Source organism: Anomalospiza imberbis, chromosome 4, assembly GCF_031753505.1.
Source record: "Anomalospiza imberbis isolate Cuckoo-Finch-1a 21T00152 chromosome 4, ASM3175350v1, whole genome shotgun sequence".
Taxonomy (NCBI): domain Eukaryota; kingdom Metazoa; phylum Chordata; class Aves; order Passeriformes; family Viduidae; genus Anomalospiza; species Anomalospiza imberbis.
In genome coordinates this window covers 47272363-47289488 of record NC_089684.1, presented here as the reverse complement: position 1 = coordinate 47289488, position 17126 = coordinate 47272363, and the positions used below count along the sequence as shown (strand labels likewise).

Genomic DNA, 17126 nt, shown 5'->3' with positions numbered 1-17126 from the left:
ACCGCGGCCGCTGCGCATCAGCAGCGCCCGGAGATCCGAGCGGAGCCGGGGAGGGATGCGGGCACCGCCGCCCGCCCGGGCGAGACCTCACCGCGTCCCGCACTGACGGCCGCCCCGCCGCCCGCGCTCTCCTCCGGGGCTTGGCGGGGAGCGGCGGCTCCCGGGGCCGCGCAGCCCATGGCCAGCTCCGCGCAGCCCCCGGCGGCGGCGGCGGGCGGCGGCCCCGACGGCGGGTCTCTGGCGGGGGGCGGCGAGACCTTCGGGGACCGCTCCCTCAGCCAGGGCCTGAGCGTGCTGGTGGGGCTGGGGCTCTGCGTGACCATGCTGGGGCTGGGCTGCGCCGTGGAGTTGGGGCAGCTGGGGCAGCAGCTCCGGCGGCCCGTAGGGCTGCTGCTGGCGCTGCTGGGGCAATTCGTGGCCATGCCTCTGCTGGCCTTCCTCCTTGCCCTCATCTTCGCCCTAGACGAGGTGGCGGCCGTGGCTGTACTGCTGTGTGGCTGCTGTCCCGGGGGCAACCTCTCCAACCTCATGTCGGTGCTCGTCGACGGGGATATGAATCTGAGGTAGGTGCCCCGCTGCCCCTCGCCCCCAGCCGGCCGGGGGGCTGCGGCAACCTCGGGAGGCGGGGAGGGTTCGCTGGGCATCTGCCGCCGGTGGAGCCGGGACGGGCGGGCGGGGGGCACGGTGCGCTGGGCGGCACTGCTCTCCTGCGTCTCCCGTGGAGGATCTTACAAGAGCCCCGACACACGCCTCCTGCCTCCTTCCCTAAAAAGCTTGCGTGCCCGCGCCCTGGCGGAAGCAGGGAAGGGGGTGTAGGATGGAGAGGGAAGAGTGGAGAGCAAGTGAGCTCTTGCCATGAGAAGTGCCCGGCCGGCTGCAGAACCCGCTTCCAGAGGGGATGGGGCTTTCCAGGGCTACCCCCCGGCCGGGCGCGCGGTGATGGAGCATTTCTTTGGTTCCCCCGGCGCAGCATTATCATGACGGCCTCCTCCACGCTGCTGGCCCTCTTCCTGATGCCCCTCTGCCTCTGGATCTACAGCCGCCACTGGATCAACACGGCTGTGGTGCAGCTGCTGCCCCTGGGGGCGGTAAGCCTGACGCTGGGCAGCACCCTGCTGCCCATCGGCCTGGGGGTGCTCATCCGCTACCGGCACCCCCGCGCCGCCGACCTCCTGGTCAAGGTAGGCACGGCGCCCGGAGAGGAGGAGGGTGGCCACGCCGCGGGGAATGGCGTGCACCGCGGACGGGGAGCCGACGGCAGAAAGCTTTCTGGTCTCTCCAAACCGGTGTTGGTCTCACACAGGCATATTCAACTACTTAGGTGGAATAGAAAGACTTATAGTCTTGAAATAAAATGGTGGGACAGAGAAAACGAGGGAAAGGGCGGGTTACCCCCTATCGTAGCACACAGGAGGGAGGGGAGCATGATGCCCTACCCCTGCAGACATCCTGGACCCTGTAGCAGAGGCATTCCGTGACATCCTGCTTTCTCCCCACTCCTGCTGCACCCAGGTCAGGCAAAACCAACCTGCAGGCACAGCCACACTTCTTTAAAACATGCAATTAAATTAGCTTAATTGAGAAAGGAAGAGTGAGGCACAAGTCCTGACTCCTGTTTCCCAGCAAGTCATCCCAAAGCAAAATGATGGAGGGTGACCTCAGCCCGTTCCTTTCCCGGGATATGATCAAACACCACCAAAATCCCAGGCCAGAAGCACAGCTGGGAAGGGCAGTGCAACCATGTTTTGCCGTTTAGATTCTTTAGCAAGCCTCTACCTGCTATGCTTATCCTTTCAAAATAATAGCCCTCATGTTGTTTATCAGTGTCTGTATCTGTTGCCAGATTTCCCTGTGGTCCCTCTTGGTGACTCTGGTGGTCCTGTTCATCCTGACTGGGACCATGCTGGGCCCAGACCTGTTGGCACAGATTCCTGCGTCTGTCTACGCCATTGCAGTGCTGATGCCTCTGGCAGGGTACGCCTTGGGATATGGCTTAGCCACCGTCTTTAAAATGCCCCCACACTGCAGGAGAACAGTATCTTTGGAAACAGGGTGCCAAAACGTCCAGCTCTGCACTGCCATCCTAAAACTCACCTTCTCCCCGGAGCTCATAGGGAGCATGTACATGTTTCCCTTGCTTTATGCGCTTTTTCAGTCAGCAGAAGCGGGACTGTTTGTGCTGGCATACAAGATGTATGGAAAAGACAGCTACAAGCAAGATACCCTTGGTGAAGAGGAAGACACAGATATTTCCTACAAGAAACTGAAGGAAGAGGAGGTAGCTGATACTTCATATGGCACAGTGACCACAGAGGAGCACAACTCCATTCAGATGGAGCCGACTCAGACGGCGCTTTAGGCAGGACAAAGAGATAACTCCCAGAGACGTGAATGTGTGTTGTGCTTGCAACCAGGCTGGGGCTGTGCTCGCTGCTGTGCAAGTGGAGCTGCCCGGCCTCTATTGTTTCTCCAGCTACTCCCATTGTACAAGGTGATATGTGTTTATTACCATGACAGTGCTACTTCCTCAAAAGTAAACGTGAAAAGAAAAAAAAAAAAAAAGAAAAAAAAAAGAAAAAGAAAAAGCATCACTGCAACACAAACCAGTAACTGTAACACTTCATGCAAGGAGGCTGCTGCCTGGCTGAGTGCAGCAGGAATGGGTACAAAGAAGAAGCAGTGTTCTACAGAGTCAACACCAACTCAGTGTCAGTTCAGATGACAGGAAAAACCACGTCGCATGTGTATCTCTGTGCCTCTCACCTGCTGTAAAAGCATTGTTCTCATTGTTGTCACCACAAATACATGGCGAAGCCGAACCAAACCAGTGTTCTTCGCTGTTTACTCCCTTGGAGGCAATTAAGAGCCGCGCAACCTGGTCCAGCTGGGGAGCTGTGAGGGGGGTGGGGAATGGCCCAAGGCCGCGCACCAGGTGGGGATGGTAAGGGGCCGCAAGGCCCGCGCCCGTCGGGGGCGAGGGAAGCCCGGCCCCGCCCCGGGGGTATTTAAGGCCACTGCCCAGGGGTTGCCCCGGGTCCGGTGCGATGGCCGAGGAGGCGATGGCGAGCTATCTCTATACTGCCTACCATCCCTACTCCTACCGCTACCCACCGCCCAAGGGCAAAGGAGGGGCGGCGGGCGGCTGGAGGCCGAGGGGCAGCAGCTACTTATCGGGCTACGGGGAGGCGGCCGCCGAGTACTTCGACAACTACCAGCGGGCGCACCTGAAGGCCATCCTCTCCCAGGTCAATCCCAACCTGACGCCGCGGCTCCGCAAGGCCAACACCAAGGAGGTGGGCGTCCAGGTGAACCCACGGCAGGACGCCTCGGTGCAGTGCTCGCTTGGGCCCCGCACGCTGCTGCGCCGGCGGCCCGGTCCCGCCGTGCCGCGGCCCCGTGAGGCGGAGCGAGAGCAGGAGCTGGGCAGCCCCGCCACCACCAGCACCCGCGCCGTGCGCTTCCCCCGCACCATCGCCGTCTACTCGCCCGTGGCGTCCCGCAGACTCACCACCTTCCTGGAGGAGCCGAGCCAGGAGCCAGAGGGGCGGCCGCAGCAACAGGAGAAGGCGGCGGCCGTCGAGGAGGAGCCGGCCGCGCTGCGGGAGCAGCGGGCGGCGGAGGCGGCTGCCGTGCGAGCGAGCTGGGAGAAGCCCCCCGAGGGTAGCGCCGAGCCGCTCGGGCAGCGCCCGGCCGAGCCGCTCGGGCAGCGCCCGGCCGAGCCGCTCGGGCAGCGCCCGGCCGAGCCACTCGAGCAGCGCCCGGCCGAGCCACTCGGGCAGCGCTCCGCCGCCCCCCCGGAGCCGGCGACGGAGGCAAGCCAGGAGGAGCCGGCAGAGCCGTCAGCCCAGGCAGAGCCGTCAGCCCAGCCGGCAGAGCCGCCGGCCTCACCCCAGAAGCGGCAGTCGTCGGCGGGCAAGACCCGCCTGCGCTTCCAGGTGAGTGTCGATCGCAGGGGAGCAGCGGGGCCGGGCTGGCCCGGGAGGCGCCTGCACCGTCGAGTAACACTGTCCCCGGCAGTTCCTGGAGCAGAAGTACGGGTACTACCACTGCAAGGCCTGCAACATCCGCTGGGAGAGCGCCTACGTCTGGTGCGTCCAGGGCACCAACAAGGTAGGACCGGCTCGGATTGCCCCCGGCGAGCGCTCCTCGCTGCCGCCCCCCTACTGACCCCGGCCTTCCTCGCAGGTCTATTTCCGTCAGTTCTGCCGGACCTGTCAGAAGTCCTACAACCCGTACCGCGTGGAAGACATCACCTGCCAGGTAAGGGACCCCCGCCCTGCCCTGAGCCCGGCCACTCCCGGGCCCGGCCGCCCCCGCCGACCGCTGCCTTCTCCCTCAGAGCTGCAAGCAGACGCGGTGCACCTGCCCCGTGAAGATGCGCCACGTGGATCCCAAGAGGCCCCACCGCCAGGACCTCTGTGGGAGATGCAAAGGGAAACGCCTCTCCTGCGATAGCACATTCAGTTTCAAATACATCATCTGAGTGGGATGGGGTTCTTTGTTTTTGTTTAGGGCTCTTCAAGAAAACTGCAAGTCAAGCAGATTTTTTTTGTTGTCTTTGTTGGTGTTGTTGAAGGTACTTGGTGAGATGTAGCTAGGAAAGCATGAAAATAAAAGTATTGCAAAGCATACTCAAATGATCAGGTGGGTTTGTGCCCAGCTCAGAGGGTACATATTGTAAATTCTGTAACTTGCATAGGCATCAAGCCTAGAGGTGTATTCTAAGTCATTGATGGTCTTGGAAGCAACTGACTCAGGACTTGTAAACTCTCAGGTGGAAAGGGTTTCTGTTTCTGCTCCAGCTCTTGAACTAATCAAATGCTTGAAGTTAACATCAAATTGACATCTGCAGTAGGTAGCAGACCATCCTTCATGATGAACGAAACACCAGTAGTATTAATTTATTTTGCACACCTCTACTCAGTGTACAATGTGTCCTGCACCTGTTTTTCATCATTAGAAAATAATTGAGAAATGGTGTATAAGTACTGAATCACTTCTACTCATACAGCTGGTTTGCATTTAGCTAAGCTTGTGTTTTTGTCTGTAGGTACAAGCCAAAGAAAGCTTTTCAGGGATGGCTCTCACAAAATGCAGAGGAACAGAGTCACTGATGTTATGGTGATGGTCTCTTGGTAAATGTGTTGCTCATCTTACTTGCACGAGGTTATGGAGAGAAGTGACACTTCAGAGAAGCAAGGTGAAATAATATGGCATCTGCTTGGCTTCCTTTTCAGCCTGCAGGTGAAGTGCAAGAGCTGTGCACTTGGTGGATTATACTTAAGGAGTTTGATCTAATTACAGTTTAGGTGCTTGCCATCAGAAGGACTGACACTCCACACTCCTCTGGGGTTGTTTGCAGCTAGGAATTGTACTTGTAGTGTTTTGTACTAATGGCAGAACCAGCACTAGTTACTTGCAGATCATGTTCTCTGTGGGCTGTTGGTGCTCTAGTGGTAGTGCTCTTTATAGGGAACACCATGCTTCAGCCAAGTGTTACAAGCTGACTCTGTGACTAACTTACAGCATCACCATCTGAGCAGATTCACAAGCTAGTAAAACCTACACCACTGCCCCAGTCTACCTTTTAGCTATGAAGCTGCAAAAACTCAGATGAAAATGTACTTTTCTGAGAATGCTACCAGCACTGCTAATTTTTAAATTGAGCATAGAGTCAGCAAGCCTTTTGCAAACCCTGAGGTAATTTCTCTTTCAAAAGAGTGATTTTTTGTATTTGCTATAGCAAACTTAACTACACCTGTACCCAGCTTGAGAGATCATTCTATTAAATGCTAAAGAGAGAATCAGTCTGAGCCCATGCTGTAGACCAGCTTCAGTGCCAGTTTCTGTAAGTGGCAGCTAGTGTGTGGCAGGGTAGTCAAACAAATCCTTCATATCAACATTTCTTTGAGGGGCAGTGAGTGTTATCTCTATATGCTTAACTCATCTTGCTGTAAATTCTTGCCTTATTTCAATATGCCCCTTGAACCTGCTGCAGTAGGCTTAATGCCTCAGTGTCAATTTATTGCAAAGTAATTTTATTTACTCTTGCTGCATTCATTATTATAGCAGTGTGAGGCATTCTGGGAAGAAGTAGACTTACTCCCTCCAGAGCAGGAGTTCTGTTTCATGCTTCAACCTGAAGTGTTTTTCCATGTATCATAGTAAAAGGAAATATCCCTTGCTTTACCAGCTCAGTCAGACTTTCACGGCAAATTCCATCCTTGCCGTATTTGAAGAGTACCCCCGCAGCTGGGCAGAGTTCTGTTGTAGATGCACATGCCTTGTACTCACCTGTAGTTACTGTGATGAGCAGTGGCAAGCCTCCAGCTTGAGGAATGCACCTGGGACCCTCTCTGCAGCCACCTGGCCCACTGCCTCAGTTTGCAGTTGCAGCTGTGATCTGGGATGTCTTTTATTTCTGAGCATATTTCCCTCCAAGGATGTTCTTCAATGTTTTCCTGTTTGTCTTCCCCATTCTTGTGGCTATAGTCTGTTCCTGATGCATGCATTGAGAAACTGTGATGAGTCTGTGCACCTTGGTAATGAGTCAGAGAACTGGAGCTCTGTGCCATGTCAGTATGAAGTCATGGCAATGTGAGCAGCTGAATGCTTCCTACTTTCATAGGTGTCCTTAGAAAACATTGTTTTAAGGATTACTCACTGTGAATATGGTGACTCTTACACGATTATCAGTACTAGCCCCAAGTGAAATGTAGTACAACTTAAGGGCTGTCATCCCCACTAACAACAGTCAAAGAAGCACTTGCTTCTGCATGATAAAATGTAGAACAGGCTTAGCTGATGTGAACTGGGTGTTGTGCTTCACCAGCAGCTGATGAAGGCTCCACATGGTGGGTAGCAGCAAGGAGACTGCCCCTGCTTTCATCACCTACTTCAAGGCTCTGTGGCTTGGAGGAGTACAGTGCAGTGGGCAGCCATATTAAACAAGCTTTCCTTAATCCTGTAGCATTCTTCATTTCCAGAGTAGCTCTATGTGTCATCCCTCTTACATAAATATGTTCAATGCTTTTACTGCTTGATGCCTGAGTACATTTCTGTACTTTCCAGCTGCTTTTCAGCTTTACTGCCATGTCATGTCCATGACAGCACACGGTGATTGTGGGCACTGGTTCCTAGACTCAGCAGGAAGGAAAGCTACTCCTGACCTATTGTAATTATGCAAAGTGGAAGGGAACAGCCTTCATGGTGCCAGTTCTTCAAAGCTATCCTGAACTTGCTCTGTACAGCTTTTTCATGAAGAGATTCTTTTGCACCTGTTAGCTCAGTCAGTGCTGTATTTGCTGCATCTTACAGGAGCTGTCTGATGTTTTGCTTGTTTCGGGACAGCTTTGGATTTGGCACAGACCTGGCACCAGGTGATGCAGGGTGACAGCTCATGCAGTAGTTGAGTAATTTTTGAAAAGCTTAATGAAATTAAAGCAATATCCAAAGACAGTCATCTAACCTGATTCTGCTCAATAGGGCAGGCTCCACTAGCCATTATAAATGGAAGAAGATGTGTAACATAAGGAATTACATATATGAATTCAGGTTTGAGTTTCATGAGAAATCCATTAACAGCTTCAGAAGATGCCTAGAAAAATGCTGCTGCAATGACAGGACATAAAAGGAAAAAAATTACTTCAGGGCACCCAGGCCTCTGTTGTCAGCGTTTAATCTGTTTAGCTAAAGTATTTAAACTCTAGCTTGTAAAAATACACAAAATGAGAGATACAATGTCTTTTATTTTTACAAAAAAAAATGGTAAAAGATGATGTAAATAGAAGTGTAATGCGCCCCTAAATAAAACTACCTCTCCCCTGTAAATACTTCTTAAATAATTAAGAACACCATCTACAGTACCACAAAACCATCAAAATAATTAAATTTTATCAGGGATAGGGGGAAAAAATACAGTGAATATGAATGTGCCTTTACCAGTTACAGAACTTGTTAGGATAACATAACTACTGTCAGCAGTCCAACAGTGTGCACAGTGCCTTCAATTAATGCATTTCAACATAATTACATTTCTAGTGGGGCCTAATTGCCCCAAAAAGGCAGAGCTAAGAACTTCAATTCTACATTCTAAACTCTGGAATTAGAGCCCATTAAAAAAAATCACAGTGGGTAAGAGATGTATATAAAAATACTGGGTGTTCCTTTCAAATCACAGGAATTGTGGGACTACATTCTTTTTTTTTTTTTCTATTTTTTTTTTTAACAAAATGCTATTGGTTTCAACAGAATCCAGTTTGTTTTATGCTACAGACTTTGACACTAAACTATGCGTTTATTGCCTGTTTGCATGTTTTGGTAGTCAGGGTATATTTTGTATTTTTTTTCTTCCCTATAGTCCCAGTTCCTTAGGCTTCAGTTGAGTCATGAAGATGCATATACATGCATTCTAACTCTTCAAACCCTGCAGGCTACTCATACTGCATGTGACTACCAAGAGGGAATGCCCCCTTCTCCTCATAGCTTTATACACCTACTGTTTTAACAGTGCATTGCACAAATTTACATGAAAAATACTGGTTTTGCACTTATACAGTTTCTAGAATATATACAGAATAAAATAAGTTAACTTCTAATGAGAATTGCTGATGGGCAGCATATATCTTTAATATACATTTTAAAGTCTCTGCAGGCAGCTACTTTTTGGTTAGTTGTTATCAGTATTTTAACATAAGCACTGGTCAGAGAACTGAGCAGCATTCCAATAAAGTTAACAGATATATTATTTCTTTTAGAAACACTGGGAAATCCCAGTTTAAAATATTATTAAATGTCCTAACATTTACACACTATGAGGATTAGATCTAATAAAATAAAATTTCTTCAAAAATAATCTTGCAGCTCTTTTAAGCATGCTTTGAGACCTTATTTAACAATCATCCATACCTTCAAAAAACAACTGCCACATAGCCATACATTCTAACTCACACACATTATTTCCTTATAACAGACAACAAAAGCAAATAAAACACTGAGAAGTCAATGGTTTTTGCAGTCATATAGCATTCTACTCATGTTTGACTGCACATTCTTCATGACATTGCAAAGTGTCTCATTAGGTGTTAAGTTGATGGTTTTACTGCTGGAAAGCCAGGAAGCCTTGCAGGTCTTCAGCCAAAATAAACCAGCCTTGATTTTAGCCTCATCCCACCTGCGATATTGATCCAACCTCTAGAGGCTGTTGCTGCAAACATCCTTTGTAGTTCTGTTACAACAGAAAATAATGCATATGTATGCATTAGGTTTAAGCCCTTTTCCTTTCATGTAGTTTTTATACATAAATTTAATAAAAAAATACTACTGCCACACAGGCTGCTGTGTAGAAAGAGCAGTCAAGTAGGATGTTCACTTCAATTTTCAGGGTTTTACTTGTGATGAAACAGTTTCTTGCTGTGATAAAAGTGTGTTGGTTGTCAGGATTGCTGGAGATTTGTTTTTTGTTTTTTTGTGAAAGGTGCTCAATAATAGTCTGAAGTGTCCTCATCATCAGTTCTTTTCTAAATGACAGCTGTTCAGAATCCAGTGGTCACAAGATTTATTCCTGTTTTGATCTTCCCTAGAAGCTGATAGGATTGCACCATGCGGAGAGACTCTCGGATTTCTAGATTAAGTTCCATCAGCTTTGAGCTGGCCTCAGACATATCCTGGTTGGAGCCTACTACTGCAAAGCTGCCAGTCTGGCCAAGTGTCTGATGACGGAAATAGATGTGCAGCAATGTTTGAACTGGGTCATCCTCAGAACTGCCAAAGATGTCGTGGGGCCAAATAGATCTGTAAACACACAGTTTGGATTTAAAAATTAAAAAAAAGTTTAAATGTTCTTTAAAAAGATATTTGAACAGAAGACAGGAAAATGCAAGGGAAAATAACACACATTTTGGATTTTAAAATCAAAAGTTTAAATACCTTTAAGCAGAAAATTGAACAAAAGACATAGAAGAATGCTAGAGGAAAGTTTCTTCCACTGAGTCCCGGTAAATAACAGTATAATTCCTCAGAGATAAATTCTAAATAAGTACTAATAAAATTGTTTTTTACTTGTCTTAAATTACTGAAAAGAGAACCCTAAAACCTGTAATGAAGCAATAGTGCTTGTCCTTATCAACAAGGATGTCTGACAAGAATTGAAAAAAAAAAAAAAGGAATAGTGTCTATCCCTGTTTTTAATTTTAAATGGTCTATTAAGAAACTCAAGATCTGAAAGCAATCCTTAAAACAATCCTTAAAAACTTACCTGAAAGCCTTGACCTGTGCCACAGCTGACACAAACTCCTTGTTTCTCAGGGATTCAATGAGGGAGTGAATAGCTGTTTCTGTGCTAGCTTGGGAAGCCTCTGCAATTTCAATTTCTTCGATACCACTGTCAGACACTGCCTCGGCCTCTTTCAGGCAGTTCTCCAAAAGAGCAAGTTCTTCAGACATGTTTATTACCTAAAACAAGTATAATTTATCTCTTTTAGTTTAAATGTATTTCAAGCAAAAATAATTTTCAGATCAGGTTTTAATATTTCCTTCTCTGTGCAATAATAGAAATAGAAAAAGAACACCTAAATATTTTCTGCAGTTGCTTAAGTATACAGTTAATTTAATGGCCCAAGTGTGCATGTCAATTATTTGGGCTTTCCCTGATGAAGTTTTCCTCTTAGTTCTTTTAGAATTTATTTCAAAAAGTAAATTTCTTCTCTCCTTATGTTGCTTAGTAGCAAACTGCCGAGAAGAATGAAACATTTCAGAAAGGTATGACAGCAATGGTGCCATTACAAGGAGGCCTTAAATACCAAGGAAAAAATCTGGAAGACTGGTAACCCAGCACAGTAACAGTAGCGCAGCCAGTGTATATAATATAATCTTTGGCTTTATCTGCAACACATGAGTAAAACACAAGGCCATCTCTCAGAACATGGTTCTGCATCTGACTAAGTTCGGCAAGAAGTGGGACTGATGTGATGCCAACCTTCCAGTGTTCATCAAACACAAACTTATTTGCAGCCTCTACAAAAATCTGGAAATACAAGTGAGGAACATGCACAGTTTTTTTCTAAAGCTACTCATAAACCAAAGACTTTCACTCAGGAGTTTCATGTTCCTCCCTACTACATCAAGCAAGACAATGCCTACTTTTTTTTTTTCTGCTACCCCTGTTTATTGAATTCCAGACCCAGGGGAGAATTTAGAGAAGGCATTATTAATAGCATAATGCACACAACTCAATTAACAGCTGAAAAGCACTTTTTACTTCTGAAGTTACCACAACTAAAAATCAGGCATTTGAAATACTTATGCACTACTAACTGTGCTTAGAATGGGGACTAAGGTTGCAGAGTAATTGAATGGTGACTGAAGCGACACAGTTAAATGAATTGGTAGAAAGTGGTGGTGTGTTTGCTGTAGGAAACACCAGGGCTATGGAAAGGCTCAGCTCTTCTGAGTGGACTTGATGTACCTTGATTAGAATACACCAGGAGTGCTACTGAAATATGTAAAAGCCTCATCACTGGACTCCCTAGGTTCCTGTCTTTTTTTAAAGAGCTTTCAAGCTGTACAAAAATCAACACAGATAATTGAACATCTTAGAAAATTCTTGTAAGCTCTATTTAAATATTTTAATAATTGGCTGTAAAACAGCTGGAACCCTCCTCCAGTTTCTAAAAGAATGTCCCACTGATGAAAATGTTATCAAAATGTGTTTTAAATTGTCTGCTTTTAAAATGTCAACAATTACTAGCTGTTTGGCATGGTTTTCATTACCTCTGCTTCTTTTTTGATTGTTTTTACTTGACTGATGAGTTTGCAATAGGCTTGGAACAGAAGCAGCAACTGGAAATGCAGCTTGTATAGCCTCCGACACAGCTCCAGCTCCTACAAATGTAAACAGCACTATTACGTTGAGGAAGTGCAAACCTCCTACTATCCAGTGCAAGAGACAATAAATCACAGCTTCTTCAGTAGAGTGTGCAAAACCAGAAGTAGTTAATTTGGCTACTAAAGAAAATGCCAAAAATATTTAGAAGCTAGCATACAGTAAGCTAATGGAAAGCAGGTGAAAGCTTCATTCAGTTCTAGATTTACAAGCAGCCTCTCAAAGAAGTTCACTTTTTAATAAGTTTTATTTCCAAGAAAGGGGGAGGAGTGGGATGTAAAGTGATTCAAAAGGCATTTTGAAATGTCTGGAACATTTCAAGATTTCAAGTCTTAAAACCAAGAGTTTCATAGATCACTTACTTTTACTGTTGATATTTTACTGTTTTAAATTCAAGATCTAATATCCAAAAGAAGCAGTTGTGATCCATAAGTATAGGATCTTTCATAACCATTAATACTTATATTGTAAGCACAGTATATAACCTGGCCCTTAGCTTACACTGCCTGACAGAGTAGGAAGAGAGTAATTCCATTCCTGGAAGCAAGAATAGTATTTTCTTTAAAAAAGGTAGCCCTTATTCTACTTTAAAAAATAACACATGATATATTCTTAAGGTAAATGAAATAGCAGTATTAATTTACACACTGTCTTGCTTCCATTTTTATGCCTCTAAAACACTAGTCAGAAATGCAGACAGTGTTAATACTGCTTCACATACAGACATAAAAGCTAGTGCTAATGGAATAATCTTTATAACATTCTACTAACTACAGGATCCTATTATCTACAAAGGACCAACAGTCTAATGGGTTAGATGATGCAAAACTGAAGCACACAGCATTTCTGTAACAGTCTAGGACGAGACATCATTATTTCACAAATGGACAAGACAGATGGAGACCAGTTTGGTGACTGGCATGGTTAAGTATTTGATAAATCAAGAACTGTCACTTACTGCTAGAATTTCCATTTGCTAAGCAAGAAGATGAGCAGGTCACAAAAATACAAAGAAAGAAAAAAGAGCAAGAATTAGTGTAGGAAATAATTTTAATTAGGGTAAGAGATGTCCCAGGTAAAATGGAGGAAGAAATAACAAGTAACATGCTCCAAACACATCCTGAATGTAAAAAAAAAAATAAAAAATTAACAGGCTGAATTTGATGGTAAAATTACTTGCTGCTATAACTAACGATAAAAAGTACTGGCTTTATTGTCCCACAGCATGAATAACACTCTTACAACCCTGTCTGGTGTTTATACATTGTGTAATCTGAAAGGTGCACAAATTTAAGGTAATAAAAATCAAGGACACTTAGATCTGAACATCTGTACAAAGCTTCTTACTTGTTCTGTATCACAATAGTTTAAGCAAAAATAATGCATTTTAAAATTGGAGATGCAAGGTTAATTTGGATTCTGAATCAGTTTAGAAATTCTTGGGTTTGCTAAACTCAATTCTTAACCCCTCTGAGAGATTTCTGTACTGTAATTGCACTTGGTTTTTAAAAGCCATTTCAGAAAAAATGTTTGGGGAAGAGGGATAGGGAGAGAAGCAGTTAGAAAATGTATATGTCAGACTAGGGATGTGAACTTCACCACTCCTGTGCTTTGTACAGCACTGAGCATTACTAATGCCACTTAGGCATGAACAGTGGTCACAGCAAACCAAATCACAGAATCACAGAATATCCTGAGCTGGAAGGGACCCACAAGGATCACTGAAGTCCAGCTCCTGGCCCTGCACAGGACAACCCCATTGGAATCACACCATGTGCCTGAGAGCAAATAAAAGGAATGTCAGCAGATGTCTGACTCCCAAGACACAGAAGCAGCTGAGCTTTACTAAGCACATAGTTGTACATGGTGTTATGGTAAGTTATATACTATGTGCTTCCCAGGTTATAACATTGCATGATTTTGTTACACTGCATGTTTTTGTTCTGCACTCTGTGCTATTATATACTCAGCTCAATTACCATATTTCTGATGCACAGAACACTGAAGACATTAAAATCTTGAACTGCAGAAGTTAACATGACTTTGATTAATCACTTTAACAAAGCACAGAGAATCAGATTTTGAGAAATGGCAGGATTGACTATTTAATAATTTTAGTCATTATGTTCCAGTGTTCTTAAAGCCAAGTCTCATTATAACTGTAAGCCATAATTAATCCCTTTCCCCCAAAACACACCTTGATAGCTACCTTTTAAAAATTCAGGAGAGGTTTTCCTTTAAAAGTGGCTCTGTACTGCTTCAGTGTCTTTAACACAGATGCTTACTTGAGAAATAATCTGATTTTTCTACCTGCCTGTCCTGTAGAAACAGTCAAGCCAGAGTCCAGATGCATTCTTTCAGGCTTAGATGTACTAATAGCAAGAACTGAATAATTAGATTTACTTGCAAGTCTGCTGGCAATGTACAAGCTGGAGCAGAATTAATCTCGCTATTCCTTAGCTGTATGGACCACAGTGCCAAAAATTAGTAAGAAAATCTTATTTGTGTTAGTGAATGAGAAATATCTGTTTTCCTGAGCAAGACAACACTTACACATTTTTAGCATTAACTGGTTGACTGCTCAGACTTAGCAGCCCACACTCCATTTACAAGGACTTTTGAACAATTACTAGCATGCTGCTCTTGCAGGGTGGATTAAAAACCAAAATCAAAACAAGTCCCCACAAATAATAATCAGTGTGATTGCTCTCAAATTCCTTTTCAGAGGCCATCTTCAAACCCTGCAGAAACAGGGAAGAATAGGCCAAACTGCCTTGCCAGAGAGTCATGGATTCTCTCTGTACAAGCTAAATGAGAACCTGCATGTTGCTTGTCTTCCATTTCTTAGTTTCCCCAGCTACACAGTAGGAACAGTAACATTTACCTTCATGGTAAGAATGGTTCTGTTCTAACAACTAAATGTTAGAACAATTTCTTGGTGTATGTAAACAAAATTGTAAGTATGGACTGAAATACATAAATTATGCTTTTTAATTACTATATATACAGCATTTACTGTATTGTAATAGTAAACGTTATCTATTTCTAAGGATATACCAGTCAGTATACAAAGATGTATACTTAGTGTAAAACACACTAAAGCATGTGTTCATAGGCAAGATAAAAGTCCTTGCAAATAGTAGTAAATTATTTTGCTGGTTTTGTATTACCTAAGCTTATTCACTTGACTTTTTTTTAAAATATGCATCTTTAATGCAGTATAAAAATTAACATTATAGTAGCACATTTTACTACTCTAAAAATTCAGGTACATTTTGTGATTGCATTAAAAAACCCCAAACATATATATGTATATATATATATGTGAAAAACAGCAAAAGAAAATTGTATAAAAGAAGAAATAGTCCAAAGATACAATAAACATTTCTGTTGGTGAAGACTACATCTTCAGCAGCAGAAACATGACCAAGTGCATCAATGAATGGTTCAACTGAATAAAGAAATAAAATTCCTCCTTTTTCAGCTTGGATTTGAGATTTTTGTCAAACTGTGATTGTGAAAGGTAAGTTCATCTGCTACGTGCAGTTCTTTCTTACATCTTTCACTGTCCTTACCACAGTACTTCAGATGGCAGACTCCTTATACCTACTAATGTCGTGTTTTGGATTTGCTTTTGCTACTGTATCAATATTATGCAGCTATTCTATTTTTAAAAAACCCCAGTCCTAGTCCATTTCGGGAAAAGCTATCACTTATTACAGCAATTAGTAATATTAAACATTGATGAGTGCCATGCAAATACATACAAAATATTCAACTAATATTAATGTTTACTTAACCTATTGTTAGATGATATTTTGACTTAAGTGTTTAATGAGCTTTTTGCTATACTGCTACTTTACTCCCTGTTACTTTTCACCCAAATATTGGCTCCAGAAAGGTCTTACGCAGTTCTAAGCTTTTGAGTAGACAATGTATCAGAGCATATAACCAGAATTTTAATATTTTTGCCTTCTGGAAACAGCAGCAGAAAAGCAGACTTGCTGGTACACAGATGGTATCTAGTCTGCTTATCTACTCAGTGTTATTAAATCTAGAACCCAAGACAGATTGCCAACTTTTATTAAGAAGACCCATTTTTATTGCCATTTCATGAGACTCTAAGTTTCCAAAAGATAGGATGATAACTGAAATGAAAAACTTTTCATACATTTTTAATCTCTCTACAAATATTGGATTTTTTGTGCAATAAAGATGATTTTAAATCTCATATCCTGAGACTCACAAATGACATACACCTACCTGGGCATCTGTGTTAGTCCCATGAATACCATCATCAGTACCAAATGTCCTTTTGCAGTCTTCTAGCCACTGCAAAATAAATATAAACAAGATTGAACACCTTCTGAAACAGCAAACTGAAGACTGTGCTAAAACTGCTTATGACACTTTGTCTTGTACATTCTCGGATAACGTAAGAAATTGTGGTATGAAATCAATCGTTTGCCCATGTTGTTTGCAGTGATGATACCCACTCTGATAGATCACTTTGTAACTTTTCCTTCCTGTAGCCTTCATTACCCAAGATGGAGATAGTACACTTCAGCATAAATACTAACCCATGATTGAATTGATACTGTTACAGGAAAATGTATGAGAGGGTGGAAGCAGAAATATCCCTCTCTTTACTTTCTGCACAAGGTTTACACTAATGTGATTTATCAGCCTTTAAAATATAGCACTAATTCACATTAGAGAATAAGCCTGTTACATTTCTTGGGACAACTTGGGAAACAGAAGGAAATAGAGCTTTCCTGTGTAAGTGCAGGGTTACAGGTTGGAATGAAAAAAGCCAAATTCTCCAGTGGGAGTTTATCATCACCTCCAGTTCATACAAGCCAAGGAGATTGTAGAAGTATTCTTGCATTACACAATGCAAACCTGCAGGTTCCACTCAGGGCTGCATTTAACTTCACTTCGTATATCACACAAAAAGTTAATTAATTTTAGTGGGCAGTCTCTTTTTCTACCTTTAACCAACCATGCAAAATTCTCAAAAAATAACCTCCATGTGTATTGGCATTCCCATGAATTTCTGTGTTACTATAAAGCATTTATAGAATCAAACATGTTCTTTTTGGACAATACAACCTGATCACCCCATTGATAAATTTTTCTGTACAGTGCAAACAATTGCAAGCATGGTTATTACTGAAATGGGAATGCATCATGTTGAGATAAAGTGCACAATATCATCTGAAATGAAGAATAGGCTCTATACATC

At 44.0% G+C, this 17126-nt stretch overlaps 3 protein-coding genes across 8 annotated transcripts in view; 2 read left to right on the top strand and 1 right to left on the bottom strand.

The window, feature by feature from the left end:
• Positions 1 to 14: 14 nt before the first annotated feature.
• SLC10A4 (solute carrier family 10 member 4) lies at positions 15 to 2824 on the top strand. The gene is made up of 3 exons (XM_068188377.1): positions 15 to 563; positions 971 to 1181; positions 1844 to 2824. Exons 1-3 carry the CDS (start codon positions 178 to 180, stop codon positions 2357 to 2359), a joined length of 1113 nt encoding a protein of 370 aa, XP_068044478.1. The 5' UTR covers positions 15 to 177; the 3' UTR covers positions 2360 to 2824.
• Positions 2825 to 2916: 92 nt separating this feature from the next.
• ZAR1 (zygote arrest 1) lies at positions 2917 to 9763 on the top strand. Its single transcript, XM_068188376.1, has 4 exons — positions 2917 to 3935; positions 4018 to 4110; positions 4186 to 4260; positions 4340 to 9763. Exons 1-4 carry the CDS (start codon positions 3045 to 3047, stop codon positions 4481 to 4483), a joined length of 1203 nt encoding a protein of 400 aa, XP_068044477.1. The 5' UTR covers positions 2917 to 3044; the 3' UTR covers positions 4484 to 9763.
• Positions 8196 to 17126, bottom strand: part of FRYL (FRY like transcription coactivator) — an 88068-nt gene continuing 79137 nt past the window's right edge. For 4 of the 6 annotated variants that reach the window (XM_068188370.1, XM_068188371.1, XM_068188372.1 and 1 more), the window contains 5 exons: positions 16145 to 16213; positions 12840 to 12857; positions 11770 to 11880; positions 10256 to 10452; positions 8196 to 9792 (listed from right to left, as the gene is read on the bottom strand). In XM_068188370.1, coding sequence (XP_068044471.1) covers positions 9534 to 9792; positions 10256 to 10452; positions 11770 to 11880; positions 12840 to 12857; positions 16145 to 16213 — 654 coding nt within the window. In that variant the 3' untranslated portion in view covers positions 8196 to 9533. Of the gene's footprint in view, positions 9793 to 10255; positions 10453 to 11764; positions 11899 to 12839; positions 12858 to 16144; positions 16214 to 17126 lie in introns of those variants that run through there. The other 2 variants (XM_068188373.1, XM_068188375.1) reach the window with 2 other exon arrangements.